The sequence below is a fragment of the Acartia tonsa genome, chromosome 11, assembly GCF_053477335.1.
Source record: "Acartia tonsa isolate MP-2025a chromosome 11, ASM5347733v1, whole genome shotgun sequence".
Taxonomy (NCBI): domain Eukaryota; kingdom Metazoa; phylum Arthropoda; class Copepoda; order Calanoida; family Acartiidae; genus Acartia; species Acartia tonsa.
Window position 1 is genome coordinate 4,997,299 of NC_137270.1, and position 25,871 is coordinate 5,023,169.

The following is a 25,871-nucleotide window of genomic DNA, read 5'->3' on the forward strand; positions in this document are numbered from 1 at the left end:
GATATGGAACCAGATTGGTCTGGAACTCAGTGAGGTCAACATTAAGAGCTCCATAAATTGATAGATAGATAGATGTACAGACAGGTAGATAGATAAATTCTCTACCTGGGATATGGAACCAGATTGGTCTGAAACTCAGTGAGGTCAACATTAAGAGCTCCATCAAATCTGAGAGAAGCTGTGATGGAAGACACAATTTGACCAATCAATCTGAAAATAAAAAAGAATATTCTAATAGATTTATGGCTTTTAATGGCAACAATTGCCGTTTTTCATGGAAAATAAAGAGAAAATAAATATAGTTTTGTATTGTAATATAAATATTAAACTAAATTAGGGAGAAAGGGACTTTGGACTGTAAACTATACAAGTCTCCAATGTTTTATTCACACGAACTCTAAAAAACTTTGGAAACTTTTATTAAATCATGATGGGGTTGTATAATCTTTCTGTGTCAAGAAATTTACCAACAATAACTTTATTATATAAAAGGGTTAATTTGGTTATTGCAATTGGGGATGTACGTACATCAATTAATTATCCCCTAACCTAGTTAAAAAGTAACTGCGCTACCCTTAATGATGGATTTTCATTGTCACCTGTTAAGATTGGTATAGGTAGGACGATCAATGTCCAGATTTCTCCTACAGATGTCGTAGATGGCCTCATTGTCCACCATGAAGGCACAGTCAGAGTGCTCCAGGGTGGTGTGGGTCGTAAGGATAGAGTTGTACGGCTCTACCACAGCTGTTGCTACCTAGATAGATAGATAGGTAGTTAGAATAGAGTTGTATGGCTTTACCACTGCTGTAGCTACCTAGATAGATAGGTAGATATGTAGTCAGTATAGAGTTGTACGGCTCTACCACAGCTGTTGCTACCTAGATAGATAGATAGTCAGGATAGAGTAATACATCTTTAACACAGATGTTAAACTCCTAGCGAATGAATTATATTACTATATTATACAAGTGGCGCTAACGTAACGCGGACAAATTATGAACTACATACCTGAGGAGCAGGATAGACAGAGAACTCCAACTTTGACTTCTTGCCATAGTCCACGGACAATCTTTCCATGAGAAGAGAGGTGAATCCTGAGCCGGTACCTCCACCGAAAGAGTGGAAAATTAGGAAACCCTGAAAAAATATAAAGAGGTTAACTCACAAACAAAGAACTATGGTTTTTCTCATTTATTCAGTCATTATACAACGTTAGGTTGTCAAAGCATTTTGGGGGGAGGGGGGGACTACATCTCAATAGGTGGTATGGGTATACTCCCTCCCCCTTCACTCTCTTTGACATCCTTGGTTCTATTAGTCATTATTAAAACCTAACTTATTATTTTTAAACAAATTTTTGTAGGAAATATTATACTGTAATTGGTATTGAATTAAATAAATACAATTATTGAAGATGAACACAGTAATAGTGTCTGACTGATTATGACGTAACAAAAAAAATTAGCCAATGAGAGGCCACTATAAATTTTACCATTGGTCAATAACGGCCTCTCATTGGCTAATTTTTTTTGTTTCATCATAATCAGTCAGACACTATTACTGTGTTCATTGAAGATTTCTAAAGTTTCTTACCAACTTTGGGTCAGGTTAGGTTAAGTTATAATGGTTATTGTGTAGCCACACACTCACCCATCCCCATCTTTTTCACTTTATTGAAAATTAGCGGGGGTGTTAACAGGCACTTTGTGTGAAAGCACCAAACACCTCTCTTTGTGATAATTTAATTACGAAAGTGCTGCGAAAAATTTGAGACAATTGGCTTAATTATCAATTATGCAGATATGGTAGGCAGAATTATGACAAGGATTTATAGGAGTGAAGATCCTCTAAAACTATGGTTTGTCTGTAAATACCATATAGCTTTCCCTTTTGTCCTTATACAGATACGGTATGGAGATTTATGTCAAACATATATGTAATACTTAAGTCCTATAATGTCTTAAAAAGAATCCTGTAATTAACCAATTTTGCAACAAATGTACATAAAGTTTTGTTTAGACTTATACATTCATAATCTGAAACTCTTCAAGCGATAATGTTTGTTTGTCCTATAGTCTTATATTATAGCTATACTTTAATGGATGTCGCCATCCTTGTTTTATCTTATTTCAGCCTCTCTACTGCAGATATTTTGACCCCAAGTACAGTGGTTCAAATTCTAACTATGGGACAAAAATTTTATACCATCCCTTTGATTGCAAGACTTTTATTCTGTTAAATTGATTTTATATTAACACATATAGTTAAATATCAGTCATTAACACTTATTTTCTAAGGTATATAGTCAATAGAAACCAACAACTATGGGTATAAGATTCTTTTTGGTCCAATCTATACCACTGTGTGGGCTAAAAATAAATATCTAGTGCATTGAGATATCCCCCCAGGAGTGTGAGGATTGGATAATGAACGATAAAACTTTTATTTTTGCAGCTTGATTTATCTGCTATTGTATCTTCCCTCCCCTCCTAACTTATCAACATATGACTGTTGTCAAAATTTCTCTATGGCTATCTCCTAACATGCTTCAAGTCTAAATTTGGGGGTAGATTGATTTGATGTTCATTGTCCTATCCCTATATTTATGTTCTTATCCAAAGTTATCCTTCTGCAGTCAATTTGCCATAATACGACAGAAAATTTATACTTCTAGGACTTTATGGATACAATATAACGGCTGCGCCTCTACATTTAGGGGCTTTATATCAATAGGGGGAGTAAGAGATATAGCCTAAAACCAATACAAGACTGAAGTTTAAAAAGAAACAGACTAAAACCATTTCAGGACCTATATGAAGCTTCTCTAAATTGTAGTACACAATTCAGTGATTTAGTGGATGAGATCTCGATGAACAAACGAATAACATTACTACTTTCTATTTATCATCGGGTTGAATAAAAAAAAATTACAAAACTGTTATAAATACATAAAACTTTTTAATTTTGTTGCATAATAAAAAGAGTATTCTTTATATTTATCTGTTATTGTCTGTAAAAAGTGTGAAATAAAGAAGTATTCAACTTTATTATTGTAAAACACAACACTCTTAGAGAAATTAAAATTTCTTATCGCACATTTTGTACACATTTAGCCATAGACCTCCAAGGTTGGGGGTGAAGCCGAGTTTAGCCCCATCAAACCATGAAACCTTAATTTTAACCACCTCATTTTTTTTAAAAACTACGTTACCTTCCCTAAACTTTTGACACCCTTCTATAAATAAAAAGCTTAAACGTTCCTGGATAAAGCCTTGGATAGCCTTTATTTTGGTGTATATCTGAACAAAATCTTATTTATTGATAACCATGATTATATGGTCAAACGCCCTACAGACAACCAACCCTTTGATTGCACAACCCCTGTATGGAAGTTCTAACTGGGCATGGTAATGAGTTGCGCCTGTTTTGGGCCAAGACATTACCCCTGTTGTAAATATGAAAACAGTAAAAGTGTCTGACTATGACGTCAGAAAAAATTAACAATTAACCAATAAGAACTTAAGAAGCCAGTATTCACTGTGGCAAAATATATAGCGGCCTCTCATTGGTTAATTGTTATTTTTTTCTGACGTCATAGTCAGACACTTTTACTGTTTTCGTAAATATTTATGTGGCGATCCTGAAATAACAGCAGTAGAAACTGTATTTAATGAAAAAGGGTCTCCTGTTTAATGACTGCCAAAAGATAAAAGTCCTTCAAATATTTCGGCTTCAGAAAATGCGCGTAAAATTTTTATTTTTTGTTGTAAGGAGCCCTAAATTAATGCAATCATAAGTAAACTAAGGATTAGATCTAAACTCCAAAAGCCTGAAATTTAAAAAATGCAAGACTTCTTAATTTATGTGCAGAGGGGTGTGCTCTGGATTACTTGTATGGCCTCTGGGAAGATATATACACCTCTTACTTTATATGTCTAGTCTTATTTATATTTATTTTGCTTTTTATACTCAATTTATATAAAAAAATGTATTGATACCTGGAAATTGACTTTTGGAATTAAATAATGTTTACACTAGGGGCACCAATAGAAGGGAAGGGTGTGGTGAAGTTGGCACTACAATTTTAATTTAATATTTTAAAAGAAAAGCGGTAATAAAAAGAAATGATATTGTAGCTGTAGCATATGAAATTAATGCAACGTCGACGTATATATCAGGCAAGTTATTAATACAATAAATGTATACGTATAGTGGTATAATCAGGATATCTAGCTGCCCCAAGTGATGGAGACCCTTTCGCTTTCTGTTCTTTTGCAGGTACTTGGCTATGTTTATATTTTCGACGCTGTTAGCTGATTTCAAAGCCCCAAATCTCAACTGCTATCAATACAATAAAATTTACATAAACCATTGTAATTGTATGTCCACAATAACAGAGTGTGACTGTACCTGGAGACCGGTGCATGAGTCTGCCAGCTTCCTGATTCTGTCCAGCACCAGGTCAACAATCTCCTTGCCAATGGTGTAGTGACCGCGGGCATAATTGTTAGCGGCATCCTCCTTTCCTGTAATAAGAAATATAGAATATGCGTGGATATTATGACACAGGGGGAAATTGTCGTCAAATTAGCTTACTATCGTGAACATCATTTATTGGTCAGTTCGTTCATCCAGTTTAGTAAAATGAGTGAATGGGAGGGGCAGGTCGTTATTTCAGTTGCATTTTATTGGAGTACTTCACTCTACATGATAATCTGATGTAAGATGCAAGTATGAATAAATCGCTTAATACAATGTATTTTTTCAAAAATACTGTGTTATTTTACAAGGTTTTTTTAGAATATCCCAAAACCATATTCAATGTTTAGATTTTTGCAGCATGACAAACAGACTAACTGACCAAGTAAATCATATACTGGAATCGCATTGGTAAAGGGAATATTCACAAAACAAATCTTAAATGGCAACCGAGAACATTTCATGTCCCACCTAGCGTCACGGACTGACAGACTGACGGACGAAAACAATTATACCCAGGGATGTAAAGGAATAAAGCAATGGCCAATATATTGATGTACATTGTACAGCCCCAATGAGTATACACACATTATTCCCTCTTCTGTAAATTACAGTTACTTTTGGAAACGTTTGGTCACTGAATTGAATGAATCAGCCAATCAAAATTCTATAACAGTCCTCAAAGTTGTTAAGCCAACGAGAAAGAAAAAGTTATAATATTACTTTGGGGACTGTCCAATGTCCCCTCCATCTCTGAATTATACCTGTGATCAGCTGTTCTGGATGGAAAAGTTGTCTGTAGGTTCCAACCCTGACCTCATCCACAACAGTCGGCTCCAGGTCAACAAACACTGCCCTGAAAAGCAAAATTGGTTAAGATGCGTTAATATAAAGAATCTTAAGGAATGTGACATTGGACGATTAATTTACATTCGTCCCACAAGATGATGATAATAGTTATTTATCGCATAGTATTATAGACAGCTTTCCGTGGATATTAATATTAAGATTTAAACCAGTTTTGTTATACCAAGGTGCCGAAGGCCCGAGCTTAACAAAACTGATTTTAATATTATGATTTTTTATTTTAATATTAGTGGGAAATACTTTTTCAGTATGGCGAAGAACCGGTTCTAATCCAGCGGATAGCAATCAGTTTCAAAACCATACTGGAAAGAAAATTATTGCATCTGTAGATTAAATTATTAATTGACAAAATTGGACACTACTTGATTGGAATCTACCAATCAAAATTAATCCACCAATCAAAATTCAATAAAAGTACCCAAAGCCAACGAATAAGAAAACATGGTTATAAAACTTTGGGGACCGGGTAATTTACATTTCAATGTCACCTCCCTCCTTGATATAAAATTGGCTAATTAAAATAGCTAGAAAAAAATATATAAAATAGATTTCTTGCAAAAAAAAAGCATTCAAATTGCAAGCTTCTGAAATCGCGGATTCTTAAGAATAAGAATCTTGTTAAATTACAACACGCTTCACAGTGTTACAGCTAAATCTTGACTGTAATTTCAGTGGTTGTCTATTTTTCTTGGAACCGCCTTATTGCTTTGCAAGTTTACTGTGAAACAAGGCGATATAACCATCACCATGGATAGTCGAAGGATATCTGAGTTAAATTAAGAAGCATATTATGTCAACAATCTATTCCAAGGTCGACATATGATCCAAATTAAGAATTACTAAACAACGCTATTCTAATAACGATACTATAACTATATAATTATGAGAAAATAGCATAGATGTTAGATAAAAGTCGATATAAATTAGTTTTACAGGAGCTTGTCGGTAATATGTTATTTATTACCATTCATTTTTTATTTATGTATCTAAAAAATGTTTCATAGTTTATAAAGTTTATACCTTAAAATAAGTGGAACAGGGATCTAAAGTTATAAGACAATGGGCGATAAATTGATGTACATGCCCAATGATGACACACAAAATTCCCACTGTTCTAGATTACAATCTGTTGTTGAAACGTTAGGACAACCAACTTAATGAACCAACTAATCAGAATTCAAAGCCAACGAATAAGAAAACATTATTATAAAACTTTGGGGATCTGTGTACTAAACAGCCCAATGTTCCCTTCCTTCCTCCCTGTAAGTGAAAAGTCAGGGAAGCATTTCCAAAAATTGCAATTTCTATTTTTTGCACCAGAGTTATATAAACTAGAAAAAGAATGATAATATCCAAACATTGCAACGATAAGACAATAATAATAGAATACGTGAATATATTGAAAAGGGGAAACTTGGTCGTCAATTTAAGTGGGTCACATTGATCTAATTTATTGGTCAGTGCGTCCATCCAGAAGGTCCATCATAGCAACCCAAATTAACGACAAATTTTCCCTTGCTAATACATCCACGTATTCTATATCCATTGCCGCATTGCAGAGTAGTTATGCTTCTGCAAAATCCATTGACTCCTCACTTTAGCTCATTTCTGAAGCCTGCCAAAATTTTGCAACTTTAAGTTGCAAGCCTACTCTATAGTTTTAGGTAAATGTGTCCATTCGTTCGTGTGTCTGAATGGTTTGAGGGCGATTCCTCTGACAAATCAGCACCATACTATTATTAATCTAGTCCATCCGGTAATTATTCGGCGTTTTATACAGAATAGAATAGGTTCTCAGTCATACTGATAAATCACATACAGCATCGTATTACAGACAATCATCTACGAATATCAATATAAAGATATACCAGTTTTGTTAGCCTGAGCCTTTAGCACCTCGGTGCTAACAAAACTAGTTATAATTTTATAATATTTTATTTAAATATCCGCGGAAAGCTGTATTAATATGATGCGATAAATAACCATTCTTTCTTGCTTTTTCGTTGCTTCTACATGACGTCCTTGTTTTTTTGTGCAAATGAAAATTGAATGGAAATTAGTCCAAACTTTTCAAGGATTCATTTTTTAAGAGAAAAATAAAATGTTAAGTTTTCAGGTGATTATGTAAATCGGAAAAGTTAGTGCAAACTATTTGATGTAACACAATGATTAAAGCCAAACGATTTAGAAAAAAAATATAATATTTTTTTCAAAATATAACTTTTCATTATATATTTTCATTTTGATATTTCTAAATAATAAACATTGTCTGTAATACGATGCTATACATGATTTTACAGTCTGGCTGAAAACCGGTTCTAACCCAGCGGATATATATCGGTTCAGAAGCCCATACTGCAGGATAAGTTTTTATTTTTCTGTTACAGACGACCTATTTAGTCAGGAAGACGATTTTTATTTGAAAGACGACTTTTACCTGGGGACATGTTTTCCAGCTCCGGTTTCTGAGAAGAAAGTGCTGAAGCTGTCATCTCCAGATCCAGCAGACTTGTCACTTGGCATCTGACCGTCAGGCTGAATACCTGTAAAAAAAATTCATTGAATATTTTGTTTTCAGTTAAACTAAGCAAACACAACAAGTAGAAAATTTGTGGAAAAGGGGTAGGGGACTAATTATTCGCACACAATCGCAAAGATATCATCTTTCTAGAACTTAGAGCTGTAAATTGCACTGATAACTAAACTTTAATAACCACGTTATCTTATTCGTTGGCTTAAAATCTTTGAACACTTTTCTTGAATTTTGATTACTTGGGGGTAAACTCTTGGTGTATTAACTTTTTGAACAATGATTCAAATCTACTGAAGGGTTAATTTTGTTTATCATTATTGTGGATGTATGAAAAATAATCGTCCATTGTCTTATCCCTTAATAAACCTGCTGAAACTTAAATAGAAAAGTTATTAACCTTTCCTCTCCCCAATATCTGGGGGAGAGATTAATTTATCTCTCTGTGTACTTTCTCTTTATCCCTTCTTATTAGTAGGCTTTAGATCTTACATCAACAAATAAACTACAAATAACAATGATAGTAGTGTCAGAGAATTGTGTTCATATATTTAGATGTATGTCTGTCTTTGAATTTATTAAGATCTCATAAACAGCTGGAATGTTAATCTCATAATTTCATGAAAGATAAATATTTGTCCAGAAATGGTTTAAACTATTTTGTAGGGAGGGTACCTCCACTTTTTCTAGAGGCCTCTAGGGATGTAACCCCCCATTAATAAGCAGAAAATATACCTATTTGTAAGTCTATGATTCCAATAAGATCTCTAAAACTACAGTACTGAACTGATAATTACACAATTTCAAGTATTTTTTTTATTATTTGTATTTTGTTTTTGAGTTTTTTTTACCCCTCACAAGCCTGCCTAAGATACATATAAAGATCTGGAATAGCTTTTTGCCGCATCATGTTATAGTTAGCTCTCTACGGATATTAAAATAAAAAATTATAAGATTAAAACCAGTTATGTTAGCCCTAATGGGCCGAAATCGTGGGTTAACAAAGCCAGTTCTATTCCAGTGGATATTACTCGGTTTCGAAGCCAAACTGGGAAGCTAGTAAAAGTGGCTGACTCAGATTATGACGTAAAAAAATTGACCAATGAGAGGCCAGTATACACTGTAATTGAACAATGGTTAAATTTATAGTGGTCTCTAATTGGTTAATTTTTTTTGACGTCATAATCTGAGTCACCAACTTTTACTAGCTTCCAAACTAGAAGAAAATACTAACATTTCCTTCTCCCTTTTAAATGTATGGCAGATAGTAAACCCTTGGTCTGAATGGGGTATTCCTCGTGAATAAATGATGACCTTTCGGTCCATCATTTATTCCCTCGGGTAAGAAATATTCATTCCTAAACAAAATACTGGACAGGAATATCATTCTCATTTAAACAAAAAACTCATTTTTTTATGCTAATATGTGGTTTAATTTTGGTTTTTAATTTTCATTTATTTCCCGGCTATGATAATTTTTATCCCTGATATCAAGTTTCTTTTAATAATTAATAAAAATTCAAAAATCTTCAAAAAAAAATTGAAAATCTTCTAAAAATATCTACCTCGGGGAAATAAATGGTTACCTCCGGGAAATAAATGAATATTTACATCCACTATTTAAGGGGTTGTTTATATGGGAATGTTTGTTCCTAATGTGTAAGATCTAAAGAAAGGGGACAGACAGACCTCTCTTGAGAGGGTATACACCAAAATATTTGAAATCTAGGACAATTAGGTTTATACATAATAAAGGTATAAGATTTAGGAATCTAAAGGGATTGGACAATTGATATACATCCCCAATGATTATACACATAATTATCCCTTTTGTAGATTGCAATTAGTGATTGAAACGTTTGGACGCTCAACTTAATAAACCAACCAATCAAAATTCACTAAAAGTCACCCAAACTGTTGAGCCAACGAATAGGAAACCGTTTTTTATAAAACTTAAGGGACTAGTGTAATAAACAGCCCAATGTCCCCTATCTCTGTGTATAAGATTACTACAAAATGCATTTTTAGAGAATATGGCCTTTCATAAAAATGAAGAAAGAGTATACTATCCACAGGTTATGATGGCAACTTTAGCCTTAATAAGATATTTATGTTCTTTATATAAAATTAACAGAATGTCTATGTGTGTTTATTTGAATGTCTGATCTAGCTAAGATAGGTCCAGAGTAGATATGTAAATATTTTGAGGGGGAGGGTACCTGGAATAAAAAGTGGAATATATCTCTATGTCTTATTACTTTGTTATTCCATAGCAAAGTTCTATCTTGAGAACTTGTTAGCCATGCTAGTTGAAGCTCCTTTGTATTCTGCTGACTATTTGTCTCATGGATAGGACAATGGAAGGTAAATTGATTTTAGCAATATTGAATCTATAGTAAAGGATTTAGCTACGTTATATATGTACTAGTGGCTACGCCCCCTAGAGGCCTCTAGGGGCACTTGAGGAGGGGGGGAGTCAAATTAGATAACCCAATTTCTTATTTTAGATTTTAAAAGAAAAAGTAGGTAAAAAACTTTTTTGGGGGGTGGAATTTTTTTTTTTTTGGGGGGGGGCCGTGGGTGGTTGGGGGGGGTCCCCCCCTCCATCATTTTTAATTTTAGTTTAAAAATTAAAAAAAAAAAAATTTGAGGGGGGTATTTTTCATTTTTTGGGGGGTTTGGGGTGTCCCACCCCCAAAGAAAATAGTTATAAACCTTCACCGGACCTATGAGAAGCTACCCTGTTAAGGAGAACCCGATCGGTTCGGCAGTTAGCGAGATCCTTTGGTACAGACACACAGACAAACATTCTGTTACTTCAATATAAGGATACTATTATATAAAGTAGTAAGGTTTCTTTTGTCTGTTGCTTAGGATTTAAAAACCGATTGAGATCTCAATGTTTGGGAAGCTTAAAAAGGGCTTTGAGATTGTTTTAGGCTATTTACTGCCCTATGTTACTTTTTGAATTCATAGCCCTTTGATGCTATGGTTGCAGCCGCTAGAATATTATATTTTATATATAATATGTTTCTTATTTTCCCCTCTTTCCCAATTTTAGTAATTTGATATAATGCTTTTTATTTGTTCTGTTATATCCAATTTATTTTTATATTTTTCCATAGTTTGTTGTCTATTTTCTTATTGAAGACAAAGCTCCTCTATAATCTACATAAAAGAAGTTTTTGAGGTTAATGTATATTGTTGTAATATTATGTGATTAAATCATTGAATATTCGGTGTCTATCCTGTAAGTATCTTTATGTGGTAGGCGGCATACGAACAAGCCTTTTCCAGAGTATGCGATGCTCTGTGTTTACCAAATAACACCCAGACGCTAATCCCAGCTTATAACAATTCTACCCAGCCCATTTTTGGCCATTGTGCGCACATCAGAGACGGCGGTCAACTTATACACCACTGATAATGGGAGGGGCGCTGCCCCTCTCCACTTCGTGCCCCCAGCAACCTACCCTTTTCCGGGAGACGTCTACCTTACCCCCACATTTACCACCCATCCAAAAAGGCCTAGAGGTTGATATAGAGATTGAAATGTAGATGTTTCTATGTGTTAAAAGCTTCTAAAATTTTAAGTGGAGTTCTATAAACGGTTTGAAGATGCACAAAAAAAACACTTTTACTTGATGATGCCATATAGTAAAAACAATTATTACTAACGGAGGACAGATAAAGTGAGTTATAGAGTAGCTTCGCAACTAAAAACATATATGCAAATAAATGTTTTGTTCTGTGTTATTTTGAAGCTAAAAATTAGGACATGCGGATAATTTGGCAATTATGTTCAGTACTTATTATGCAAGACTAACAAAAGAAATGCCTATATTTGCATATAAATTACATATTTTTATAAAATATACATACATGTTATTTTTCGCATCTTATCATAGACAGTTTTCTGCAGATATTAAAATATAAATATATAAAACTAAAACCACTAGTATTAGTTTTATGATTTTATTTTAATTTTCGTGGAAAATAGTTTGTAATAGAATGCTTTACATGATTTTTCATTATTGCTGAGAACCGGTTCTAATCCATCGGATATTAATCGGATAAGATATTAAAATAAAAAAAAAAATGAGGGATCATCCATCTTTTTTTAGGGGTTTTCTTTCACATTTCTCCTCTCATCTCTCTTTTTTTTATGAAGTCACATGGATGATTTAAAAAACTTTGTCGAAATAATTATCCTATTCATCTGATTTTTGTAATAATGATATCTAGGACAACTGTACAAAATTATAAGGGAGGCATCTATATATAATCAAATCCTAAAAATAAAAGTATGTGCTTTAACTGTTATTGTTCCTTTTTCCTTTCTTATGATTTAAAGCTACACTTTCAAGAATGTTGTCATCCTTGTTGCAATAAAATCCCCCCCCCCCCTCCTCCCCGGTTTGTGACAAATGACTCATAGCAAAATAAAATCTTTTGTACTTTGTCAGTTTTTTTCTTTGCAAAAAAAAGAACAAAGTTTACTCATTTCAGGCATGAAGAAAAAGTAACTGTGTTGTGTATAAAAATCAAAGCACAGAGCTAATCTATACCTTGGTTTGTTGCGTTTGTACCCGCCTATTTGCTAATACATTTATTTTCTCGCTCTCCTACTACCCCTATTCTTATTTTGGAAAATAAGGGGAGGGGTTAGTTTTATGTTTGTTTGTTTATTACTTTAGGTTAGGTCAGGTTTGGGTTATATGGCATCGCAGGTATAGGCCACGTAGGGTTAGGGGGCTATCAGTGCTTAACCGGTCACTTGTGGTTAACTGCCGTTTTTTATTATTGAGTCAATTATACTATTTTTCTTAAATATACCAAAAAAAACAGAAGGAAAAAATCCATAAACGACCATCAAAACCTGTAGAGTGTCAGCACCTAAGTCTCAACAAAATTAAATTTACAAATGGTCGTACGAACTTTCTGGTAACAATAATCAAGAATCATCATGCACCAATCAATTTGAGAAAAGCATCGCTGAAAAAAAAACTTACAGCTGACTTAATTATCCCTATCATTTTTGTATCAAAGCAAATCTGAAGTCATATTTTGATTAGGTAGGAAATTTCAAAAATGCATAATATGATGCCTTTTTAAATTGTTTGTGTTGGTTTTTGCATTTTTAGCAGTAAATAGTCTTTAAGCAAAGGCTTTACAATAACTAAGACATGTCCGTCCGTCCGTAACGGATAGCTCTAATAGTTAAATTAGGCAACTTATAACTGTCCTATCGGTTTAAAAGTTGGCATAAAGATTCCTGTAACAGTAAGGCACGATTTAGACAGCTTAGCAACTATATAATAGAAACTAGAATGTCCTTGAAAAGTATCTTACATTTTTGGATTTTTTGTAAGGCTTATAGATTTTTATTCAGACCATCTAGCTCTGACACTCTACAAATATAAATATTCGTTTGTCTTACAGTAAAATTTAGAGCTTCGTTTTCATGGATGTTGTCCTCCTTGTTTATATTGATGTCATTTAAATGATTAAATTTTGTCAATATTATTTGTCATAATTTGGTACTTTTTAATCTATACCAAATAGAAGAATGAATAGTTATTTTGTATGTGATTGATTAAGTGAGTTATGTCTATATAATAATAAGTATCTTTCTATCTAACTACATGCTATTTATATATTCTAAAATCTATCTGCTAATATAAGTATAAAAACGGTCTAGCAACCAGCCAGTCCAACTATCTATCTATCTATGTATCTATCTATCTGTACGTATTATACTCTATTAGAACAGATTTCAGTAGGCATTATTAATCTGGCAACCTGCCTGGCCAACTATCTATCTATCTGAACGTACCATGCTCCAAGCAGTACAGCTCCCAGCAGGCATTACTAATCTGGCAACAAGCCTGGCCAACTATCCATCTATCTATCTGTCTGTCTATATATCTATCCTTACCATGCTCCAAGCAGTGCAGCTCCCAGCAGGCATTACTAATCTGGCAACAAGCCTGGCCAACTATCCATCTATCTATCTGTCTGTCTATCTATCTAACTGTACGTACCATGCTCCAAGCAGTACAGCTCCCAGCAGGCATTACCAATCTGGCAACCGGCCTGGCCAACATGGACTGAAATGCACTCCCTCTGAAACAAAAACAGAAACATTAGGAAAACGTTTTTTGGCCATTAAAAGTTAGTGTAGAAAATACTTATTTATAGGCAGTTTTCCACAGATGTTAAAATGAAGAATTAAAAGATGAAATCCAGTTATGATTTTCTTTTTAATATTCGTGGAAAATTTCAGTAATGCGACACTATACATGATTTTTCAGTATTGCTGAGAACCGGTTCTAATCCAGCGGATATTAATCGGTTTCGAAGCCCTACTGCAAACGATATTTGAAAATAGAATTTGCGTATTTTCCTAGTCATTGAGAAGCTATGCCACTAACAAAAATTCTGTCTTAAGTATCAGCATTAATATGCTCGAATAGCTTAGCACAATTATACAAATCCGTTTTTTGTTCTTTCATGTAGGGTATAAATCTGTAAAAAGAAATTTAATACGCCATACAAGATAAGTTTTTAAGTGCAAAGTTTTTCTATAGATAGAGTTTAACTGTCCTTACTAACAGAATACTATATATGTCTTTTTTGTCTATTTTATGCATTTCTTATTTTATGATTTCCAGTAAGGATTTAAAACCGATTGATATTCACTGTATTAGAACTGTTTCTAAGCCATACTGAAAAATCATTTATCTCATCGTGATGTAGCCACAGCCAGTTACCTACAGATATTAAAATAAAAATCATAAAAAATATAATGACACTTTTGTTAGCCTAGGCCTTCGGCAAATATGGTTTTAATGTTATTATTTTTCATTTTAATATCCTAGGAAAGCTGTCTATAATACGATGCGATTAACAACTATTATTAGGATGTAGTTTGAATAAATATTTTTAAAAATATCTATGTACTTGATTTAAAGGTTTTTTTTCGACAATAATATCTTTTAAGAAGTCATACATGTTACTAACTTGCGTTTTTGCAATTTTTGCATAGGGATAAGGTAAAGAATTTGTAATAAAAACGATTTCATAGACTGGGTGTGCCATCACTACCCCAAAATAAATCACATTCAGAGGACTCTAGATCCCACACCCCATACTACACCCTCTTAAAAAGGAGTTAACAAGTTAAAAAGTAAAAACCTTTTAAATTAAGCTGGATGTAAAAAAAATTAACGAATCATAGGACACCTGTTTAAAAAAATACCCCTCTTGTTGTCTTTACATTACCTCAATTAATTTTAATTTAAAAGATATTTCAAAATTTTCCCTCTCAAAACACTTTGCACGCCACTTAGTGCCCCTTCCCCTTAGTTTGGCCACTATTTTAAAACAATCTTTTTTTTATTTTTTTCAGCTATTAGTTATTACCTTAAGTAGTAAAAAAAACGTTTCAAAATTGAAATTCATTTAAATTTTATAACTAGCGACTAGAGGCCTCTGAGAGCATTTGAAGGAAGGGGGGGATGATGATCCATCCATTTTTTTATTCTACTTTTAAATGAAAAATCATAAAAATAGATGTACGTTGTACACTCCCCCAAAATAGTTATATAGCCCTTCCCTGGACCTATAAGAATCTTCACTGTAAAGGAGAACCATATCTTTCCCGCATTTTGCGAGATCTTATGGTACACACAGATAGGCCGGATTTACATTTAAATCAGAATTTGCTTTTTTACCTTCATCATATGTTTTAAATCACTTAATCCCATTTTTTATCACAGAAAATTCTTATAATAAGAATATTTTTTATATAAAACTAACACAAATATGTATAAAATATAAAATAAGAGGGTTTATTGATTTAAAGTGCTATACGCCTCCTTTTACTCTTAATACTGACTCTCTTACTATGCTGTGTTATCAATGTTAAACTTTGCTCCTGCCATTATATCGACAGTTTACTTTGGTAGTAATTATTAGAATTGCGTTATTTTATCAGTAGGTAATTTTCAATCATTAACATTATATCCACGTCAAAGCAATGAAATAATGGGAAAGCCTTGACCACTTGTACTAAGTGAATTATTGTAATCGATTTATTATTAGTTGGATCTTACACCAGATTATCATGTACTCTAATAAAGAGAAACTTGTAGCAGGCTAAAATAACAATCACCCTTCCCCTTCCCCACCTTTGAACTATCCCCTCCCCTCCTACTGGCCAATAAATGACAGGGGGAAAAGCAACCTGAATTGACGACAATTTTTCCCCTGTCATAATATTTAATAATAATAAGATCAAAATTGTGTGTCATTGGAATTCCTCTATGTTTAACATGTCTGTTTGATATGAATAATACATATTATACGTGTTTACTAGGAGGTATGTTAAGTAAATTACATTATACATATAATATATATTATTTATAATTTTACATGAGTATTACCTACATATATCAAATATTCAGGGCTAGGCTAGTGGCGGTAGTTTACAGCAATTAAATTCTAAAAGTTTTCAACTACCCATCTTTTTACATTATTATGATTGACTATTGCCGTTTTTTTTATCGTCAGCCGCAAAAAGCCTAATAATTTACATTTTACATATATACATAGTAGACTGCCGAACCCTTTAAATAATAAACATCATAATTTGATTTCATATAAGGATATATATTGTGTTATAAGCAGGGATCTAAAGGGATAAAACTATTGACGAAAACTTACTGTACATCCCTAATTATGATAAATAAAATCACCCCTTCTGCAATTTAAAATTATTTGTGGAAAAAATTTGATTATAAAACTTTGGTTATCAGTATAATTAACAGTCCAATGTCCCCTCCCTCTCCTTGGTAAAGAGGCACAAGTGTTTAGATTATATTTTTCTATTTTTCCAATGTCATTTTGATAAAATCTACCCTTAACTAAAATAATTCTTTCTATTAATAGTACAGCAATTTGGTTGATAAAAAAGCTGAATTTGGTTGAATTTAATCTAGTGAAGTTTAGATAGATATTGAATAGAATGTAAATGGGGTTAGCTTGTGTGTTGAGCTGCAAAGACTCTTCTTGTATTTGTATATTAAAATGACCAATGCTAGGCCAATATACAGACTATATTACCAGTTGCAGGCCAGTATACATTTAAATTGATAAATGGTAGGCCAGTATTACGTCATTTTTTATAGGCCCTATTAAAAAAAGATTCGCCTGCCATTGGTTATTTAGTCTATGTATTGGCCTATCATTGGTCATTTGTATTGTATGACATCATTTTTTATAGGCACTATAAACAGCTTCAAATTAAATTTTACAAAAAAAATTTAAATTATTTCTAATGAACTCAATGTTTACTAAAGTCGAAAGATAAAGAAAAAAACCACATTGAAAATTTCTGTGACAAATTTATGAACTTTTACAATTGCAATGGATATAGAATGCATGGATATATTGACAGTGGAAAATTTGTCGTCAATTAAGGTTGCTAATATAGACCTCATTAATTGGTCAGTTCGTTTATCCAGTAGGAAGGAACAGGATGAGCTAAAAAGAGGGTGGATACTAGGAGTCGTTATTTCTGCCAGCTGTGAATTTTACTTTATTAGAGTACATAAAAATCTGGTGCAACATCCAATTAATAATAAATCGTTTAATAGTAGTGAAGCTACTCTAGAATTTAACATATTCGGGCATTTTTATCAATGAAAACAACCACAATTAGAAAAGTAGCAAAGATTTTTTTTAAAATTAATTTTAAAAAATTACATTTTAGGGAAAACAAAACAAATATAAATCTACCAAAAAAATACACGAAGATATAAAAATCCTTCAATCGACAAAAAATTAGTTTGACACATTTTATACAACTTTATTAGTTAATCTACTCTAAGTTAGGATATACGTATTCGTTCAGTTTGTGTCTGTTTTTGCTGCGCTACTTTCGGACATAATTAATCTTGTTTGTATTAAATAAAATGTCACCATACATTTTCTCGTATTCATTCGAATCCGGTGGATAGGAACCGGTTCTCATCCATACGAAAAAACTATGTCTAGCATCGTATTATATCCAGCTTTCTACGAATATAAAAATGTACAATCATAAGATTAAAACCAGTTTTTTAGCCCGTGCCTTCGGCACCTCGGGACTAAAAAAAATGGTTTTAATCTTATAATTGTACTTTTTATATCCGCGGAAAGCGGTTTATGATACAATGAAAGAAATAACTATTATTTCATTAAAATTTAAAAATATTTTTCTTCTTATCGTAAATAGCGTGAAAAATTATGTAATTTATATTTTTGAAAGAAGAAAACACCCTAAATTATATTTATTATTTTTTAACTAAAAGAACAAGGATATTAAGGTCCGTAAATGGCATAACAATAACAGAAAAGGGGAAGGATACCCATTAATACCCCTTTATCTAAATTTGGGTACCTCCAATTTATTTTTAACAACATTAAATTTTATGCACCTATCCCACATTTTTCTCCCCACCCAATAAGCTTGGACGTCCAATTTTCTTGCGTGTTAAGCAACCTTAAGTGGAATTGAGTTTTGAAATAGAAGCTCTTTCTGGAAATTTTGAAAAGCAAACTAGATTTTTTAATAAGCCATACATTTGTGGATGTTGTTATACTTGTTATTAATATTATCACAAGAATACAATTTAATTTTGTAAATGGCTTAGAAAGGTTGGCTCCAAAAAAAGATTTGAATATTATGAAAAAGAATTTTTATTCAATGAACCATAAACAACATCCAACAGACTTCCTCTTATTTTCAAATAAATTGAAAATATAGGAATAGGTAGTTTCTGGTTTGTTTTTACTTTTTCAGCTTAGGTCATTCTACAGTGTGTTTTTTTATGAGCACTTTTTTGAAAGCAATTTTACCCCACTTATAGTTATCAGAATTTAATGATTAATGGCTTATTTTCTTCGTTTTTTAAGGGAAATTATGAAACAACCAAAAAAATTACAGTTTTTGTTGAAAAAGTACAGTAAAGTTGAAAATTAAAAACTTAGGTGACAACATCTAAAAATGGGTTTAGCGCATTTTTCTTATGCTCAAAATTGGATTTTCAGTAGTCGACTTTGGGGGGCCAGTACTTTCTCCCTGATTGAGATATGGCCTTCAAACTTTGACCTATTCTAGTACATGTCCCCAATAGTATCTGTATAAATTTATAGCTCTATATCTCAACTTTGAAGCGTTTTGCAGCCATTCTTGCAAAAGGTAGAATATTTGAACATAAGAAAAATGCGCTAAAACCATTTTTAGATGTTGACACCTAAGTTTTTAATTTTCAACTTTACTGTACTTTTTCAACAAAAACTGTAATTTTTTTTGGTTGTTTCATAATTTCCCCTAAAAAACGAAGAAAATAAGCCATTAATTATTAAATTCTGATAACTATAAGTGGGGTAAAATTGCTTTCAAAAAAGTGCTCATAAAAAAAAACACTGTATATTTGGTACTGGGTAGCCCCATAGGGTTAGGTTACCACAGGTAGAGGCCCCGCTCAGTCACAGCAATTTGTGTGAAAGTCCAAGAAATTCTCCTTACATAGAACTATAGAGCATTGTAAACCGAAACCAAACCTGATACCCCAATTTTTTTTTATGAACAGGGGAAGAAAATTTGTTGTCAATGTTTTGACTAAACTTTGTCTCTGTATTTGGGCGTAACATGGTATTAAAATGCAGGGATCTATAGGGATAAGGCAATGGCCAATTAGAGGTTGAAACGTTTGGACACTCAACTTTATGAACTAACCAATCCAAATTCAATAAAAAGTTCCCAAATTTTCTAAGCCAACGAATAAGATAGTGGTATTAAAAAAACTTTAAAGACTGGTGTATTGTATAAACAGCCTAACGTTCCCTTCATTCCTGATAAAAAAAAGTATATTTTTCAACCCTGCCTTGATAAATGATAAAGAAATGAATAGGTCGAAAATGATATTTCATAAGATTTTATATTTTTTCATTGTTAGGCAACAAAGTATTTGTATGCGACAAGGATAATTATGAACATAACTACATCAGTAACGTAGCTATAACAAACAAGGAATAAAAGTTTGATGGATTGCATACGACGTTCAAAATGACGGTTTAGCTACACCAACAAAAAAAATGAGGAATTTGATCTTGAAAATTTGAACTTTATTCTCTTAATTTCTATTTTCTATAGTAAACAAAAATAATTATTTTTTAGCAAAGAATAATGGACGTATAATGTAAATTAAAGAGTGGATATGTCATAGTGAATACATATACCCTCAGGGATCTTAAGGGATAAGACAATGGACGATAAGATGATAAACAACCCCAATGACGATACACAAAATTACACCTTCTGTAGTTTAAAACGTTTGGACACTTAACATAATGCAACCAAATAAAATTTCATTAAAGTAATTCATTCTAAGACAATGAATAAGAGAATGTTATTAAAAAACTTTGGGTTCTAATGTAATTACCAGTCCAATGTCCCCTCCCTCCCTGTGTTCAACCTTGTTACTAAAACTATTTATTATTTTGGGGAATATCTACATTTTTCTGTTGCCTTGAACCTTTAATCATAAACTTTATTTGGTGGACATTTTCAACATTAGAAAACGAATAGTACATCAATTAATTATTTTTATAGTATGGCTTCGTAACCGATTAATATCCGCTGGATTAGAACAGGTTCTCTCTCAGCCATAATGAAATATCATGTATTGCATCGTATTTCAGACAATTTTCTTAGAATATCAAAATAAAAATCATTGAAATTGAAAAATCATCAAAACTACCATTAATCTGTCAAATTTCGTTTGATAACTATATTATTAAAATTTTTAAAAACCCGTTTTCTTATTCGTTGGTTTAAAAATTTTGGTTAAATAAATAGAATATTGGTTGATTGGTTCAAATTTCCAGTGTTAAACTTTCAACTAAACTTAACAGAAGGAGTAATTTAGCTTTCCGTCATTGGGAATGTACATCAATAATAATCATCGATTGTCTTATCTCTGTAGATACCTTACTTAACTATGAATATTATTATCCTTTTTTTAATTGGTCAGTGAGATGGAGAAACAGAGAAAAACATTATTTTTCATGTAAAAAAGATTACAATTCCAATTGCTTGCATGTCTCATATGATAAAATCTGTATATATGTATAGACATATAAATTATTATCATGCTATGACTATGGTAGCATAGCTTCTCTGTGTGTCTGTATGTTTGTCTGTCTGTCTATTCACATGTCTCATATGTTATAATCTGTATATATGTATAGACATATAAATTATTATCATGCTATGACTATGTTAGCATAGCTTCTCTTTATGTCTCTATGTTTGTCTGTCTGTCTATTCACATGTCTCATATGATAAAATCTGTATATATGTATAGACAGATAAATTATTATCATGCTATGAATATGGTAGCATAGCTTCTCTGTGTGTCTGTATGTTTGTCTGTCTGTCTATTCACATGTCTTATATGATAAAATCTGTATATATGTATAGACATATAAATTATTATCATGCTATGACTATGGTAGCATAGCTTCTCTGTGTGTCTGTATGTCTGTCTATTCACATGTCTTATATGATAAAATCTGTATATATGTATGTATAAACAGATGAATTATTATATAACGACATAATAACTGTTCTAAAATCTTTTTAAAAAAATTTAAAGTTTTGATTCTAAGAAACAAAAATGTTGTTGTTCTTAATATTATTATCTTTAGCACGCATTTTCTTTTCTTTTTGTAGCGAAGGTGCTGTATAATTCACTTTGTGTATCTGTCCGTTAGTCAGTCAGTCAGAGAAATGTGATTTTCTCGGCTTCTATATTAGATAGACAGCTAAAATTTTGAATTACCATTCCCATGACCTTTGAGCATCTAGTCTAAACATAGTTTTTTTTTTCTATCTGTCTGTCTGCCATACTTCAAAGACAAAATATTTGAATCTACTGCAGTTCACGGTAAAATATTGCTGGTAAGCAATATTTCCAAAAATCTATGAATTTTAAAGGCTGCTAGCTGCCATACGGCTGAACGTACGGACCATACCCACATACCATTTTAAGCGGCATAAGAAGGCCTACAAATAATCTGGAATAGCCAAGATCCCATTATGCACAGGGAAAGCTTCACTGAAGAAAAAACGCGTAAAATAGGTCTTTTTCGCGCATTTCTCTGCACTGCGAGATAATTATGCATTATTGATTTATGGCTATTCCAGATTATTTGTAGGCCTTCTTATGCCGCTTAAAACAGTGTGCGGGCATGATCTGTATGTTCAGCCGTTTGGCAGCTAGCAGCCTTTGAAATTCATAGTTTTTTGGAAATATTGCTTACCAGCAATATTTTACCGTGAACTGCAGTAGATTCAAATATTTTTAAGGTTTTGTGAATTTTTAGATTTTTTACTTAATATTTCTAGTTATTTTTTTGCTTTATTACAACTCAACATCTACTAAATAAATCACTTTGTCCGTTTGTCCAAACATGTATTTTTAGCCTCGCTACTCATGGATGTTGACATCCTTGTTTACAGCAAGGCTACAATTTGTTATTGGTGTAAATCATGAGAAAAAAAACTTATATTTAAAAAGTCTTAAAATCACATATAAATCAGAAAGTTTCAGATTAAAACGTTGTATAAATTATTTTGTTTTCTTTTATGAAAGCTTCTGATAGGTCCCGGAAAGGTTTCAGGCTATTTAGTTTTTTATTTAAGCCTTAGGGATAGTTTTAGGTAAATTTTTGGCCCCCTTTTTATTAATTTGAATACAGTGCCCTTTTATGTGAAGGGCGCAGTAGCAAATGTAATAAAGTACATGAATAATAAAAACTAAAAAAGCAAAAAAAGTATCTTGAAGGACAAACAAAAAAGAACTGTAGTAAAAATAAAAAAGTACTTTAGTGATGTAATACTTTTTCTTCACTATAAGTTTGGCTTTGCTAAGAATGTATATATTAATATTGGATTATGGATAATGCACCAGATTTCCATGTACTCTGAAAAGTAATGCTTGCAACTGGATAAAATAACGACAACCCAGCCCCATTCATGCCCCTTTTCCCAATCCCCTCCCCTCCTACTGGATGAACGACCTGACCAATAAATGAGGTCAATATGAGCAAATATTTTTCCCTCTAATTAAATCCATGTATATCCTATGTCCATTACTTTTAGTTTTTATGGAAGCGTAGCATCTCTACAAATATCTGTTTCAATTACGTACTGTTCGTCTAAGGTATATTATTAATATAGAGTAGTTTTTTGTTTCTTAAGTCACAAGCTGTGGTAATTTTAGATAGACGGACATACACAAAGTATAAAGAAGCCACAATGGATACATGAAACGTGGATATATATTGACAAGGAAAAATCTGTCGTCAATTTAGGTTGCTAATGTGAACCTCATTTTTTAGTCACTTAGTTCAACCATTAGGAGGAAAGAGTAAAGTGGTATCATTATTCTAGCCAACTGCAAGTATAACTTTACTAGAATACATGAAAATCTAGGGCAACATCCAAGTAATAATACATCCATTATAGATCCGCTATATACAAATAAAATAAAAACTCACCATGATTGATTATTAGATATTTTCTACTGCCACAAGCTGTAACAAAGGAAGCTCCCTGAAAAAGAATAAACTTTATTTTTTTGTTTAACAAATAATTGTGACCGACAGAATAACTGGCCAAGTAAGTTGTAAGTTGTACAACACTGGATGCTTTTTAGTAAGTGGTACCTTCACACATCAAAGCAGCAGTCTATCAGAAATAGCAGATGAGAAATTCCTATTTTCCAAATAGAGACACGGACGGACATACAAAGTAAATTGTATAGTATCTTTGCTATTAAAAAGGAATGAAATAATTCCCTCTGTATTTAAAACCACTTAAGAATTGAAAGTTTTACATACAGATAGAAGTTACGAAGTAAAATACATTACATACATATTCTAATTACGTATTTAATACATAAATAAATCATGAAACTTCAATAATATCAAATAAAATTTTGAACAAAATATAGTAAATACTCTAAAATACATAAATATTTAATGGACAAAAGTACCTTTCAACAACAAAAAAAAACCATCCCCTCGCCCCTCATTTCTCTATCTTTTAATAAGGTTAAGTTTAGTTTATGGGTTCCCCAAGGTTGAGGCTCCAATTAGGGGAAAGAAATTTTTTTTTTAATCTGGGGGGGGTATAAGAATTAAAAATTTAAAAGTAGGGAAATCTAACTATTTAATGCTTAATCATTTAGAAACTATGTAAATATAAAACAAATCACTATCCAGAGAGAGAGAGAGAAAGTGCAATGGGCGAAATTTACATTCCGTCCCCCGAATGTTAATATACGAAAATTTGCATTTGAAAACATTAGGAAGGTTTCCGTCAAAGGCTTCAATTCAATTTTTGGGGGGCATAAGATTTATTTATCCTCCATTGTCCTATTCGTATAACCCTGACCTAATTTTATTTTTTAGAATTCTACTTTGTAACAACTACATAACTAACTTTGTTAGCACTACATTGCATTGTATAACATAGTATGAAGAAGTATTAATTAAAGTAAATCAATTAGTATTTGTTTTAGATATGACAGTACATTTTAGGGCTCAGCAGTCGTGCGTCAACACCGGTTTAGCCTCAAATTAAAACCTGTTTGGATGCTTTGTAAATATTTTGAAAAAAAAGAAACTATCATATGTTTGGTTCATGTTTAGATTTTTAAATAATTTTCAAAATTATAAAAGATTGATTTCCTTGAGGCTTACAGGCGGCTGACGCACGGCTGCCGAGCCCTGGTAGATTTATTTTACATGTCTGGCAGTTTAAATTATTTTTCTTATTAACTGTGAGAACTACCTAGTTGGTTGTTTTAAAAATACAATTATTTTAACTGTTTAAGTAGCGAAGCTAAATGGGGTATTCCTGTCCAGTTTTTTGTTTATATTTATTCCTAAACAAAAAACTGGATAGGAATATCATTCTCATTTAAACAAAAACTCATTTTTATGCTAGACTGTGGTTTAATTTTGGTTTTTAAATTTCATTTATTTCCCTGGTATTATTTTTCTTTCTTTTAGTAATTAATAAAAATTCTAAAATCTTCCAAAAAAAATTAAAAATCTTCTAAAAATGATACCAGGGATATAAATGAGATACCGGGGAAATAAATGAATATTTACATCCACTATTTAAGGGGTCGTTTATATAGGAATGATATTTCCAAAAACCTTTTCGACTGTTGGAGAAATGTAATTTTTAGATATTACTAGGCTGCTAAGTGAGATAGGTTAAGGAGGGGAGGGCTTAGAAGGTCAGAATTATAGCCCAAAACCACCACATGCTATTCATATAGCTTCCTTAACAATTACAGACAATTCGGATCAATATTTTCAGCTTTAGTTCCAGACAAACAAAACTTACTACTTCACATTACATTTTATCATATGCATAGATATTATGTATGGCTGTTCCTCATATTTTAATAAAGTGTGTTTTTTTTGTGTTTAGTAGCATATTTTCATTCTTGTTTTCAAAGCTTAATTTATGGTTATTTACTTTACTTTTATTTGCTCTTTAAAAGGACGTTCCTTGAATTAATTTTTAAATTATTTGGGACAAAATAAGTTAGTTTTATAACTCGAAACCGATTCATATCCGATAGATTAGAACTGGTTCTCAGCCACTGATTTTATACTATTAAACTTATGATTTTTCCTTTTATTATCCATAGAGAACTGTCTATAATACTATGCGATAACTAACTATTAATACAGCATTTTTCTAATTATTCAAAACCTATCTAAAATCATAAATGTCCCTTAAATGTTTGTTGTAAATTCTTTAGTTTTTGGACTAATGTTGTCATCTTTTGAATTGAAGTTTAGTAAACATCACAAAAATGTATAAGAATTCTACAAAAAATCCCATGATAAAGATAAG

The 25,871-nt window shown here is 32.1% G+C and overlaps 1 protein-coding gene across 5 annotated transcripts in view; it reads right to left on the bottom strand.

The window, feature by feature from the left end:
- The window catches only part of LOC145331464 (tubulin alpha-1 chain-like), a 51,331-nt gene that overhangs the window by 13,739 nt on the left and 11,721 nt on the right, over nucleotides 1-25,871 (bottom strand). For 2 of the 5 annotated variants that reach the window (XM_080176141.1, XM_080176140.1), the window contains exons 2-9: nucleotides 23,492-23,546; nucleotides 13,924-14,005; nucleotides 7,787-7,892; nucleotides 5,247-5,338; nucleotides 4,414-4,529; nucleotides 1,012-1,140; nucleotides 600-757; nucleotides 106-210 (exon numbers count right to left, since the gene is read on the bottom strand). In XM_080176141.1, the coding sequence (XP_080032267.1) occupies nucleotides 106-210; nucleotides 600-757; nucleotides 1,012-1,140; nucleotides 4,414-4,529; nucleotides 5,247-5,338; nucleotides 7,787-7,892; nucleotides 13,924-14,005; nucleotides 23,492-23,494 (791 nt within the window). In that variant the 5' untranslated portion in view covers nucleotides 23,495-23,546. Of the gene's footprint in view, nucleotides 1-105; nucleotides 211-599; nucleotides 758-1,011; nucleotides 1,141-4,413; nucleotides 4,530-5,246; nucleotides 5,339-7,786; nucleotides 7,893-13,923; nucleotides 14,027-15,615; nucleotides 15,777-23,491; nucleotides 23,547-25,871 lie in introns of those variants that run through there. The other 3 variants (XM_080176138.1, XM_080176136.1, XM_080176139.1) reach the window with 2 other exon arrangements.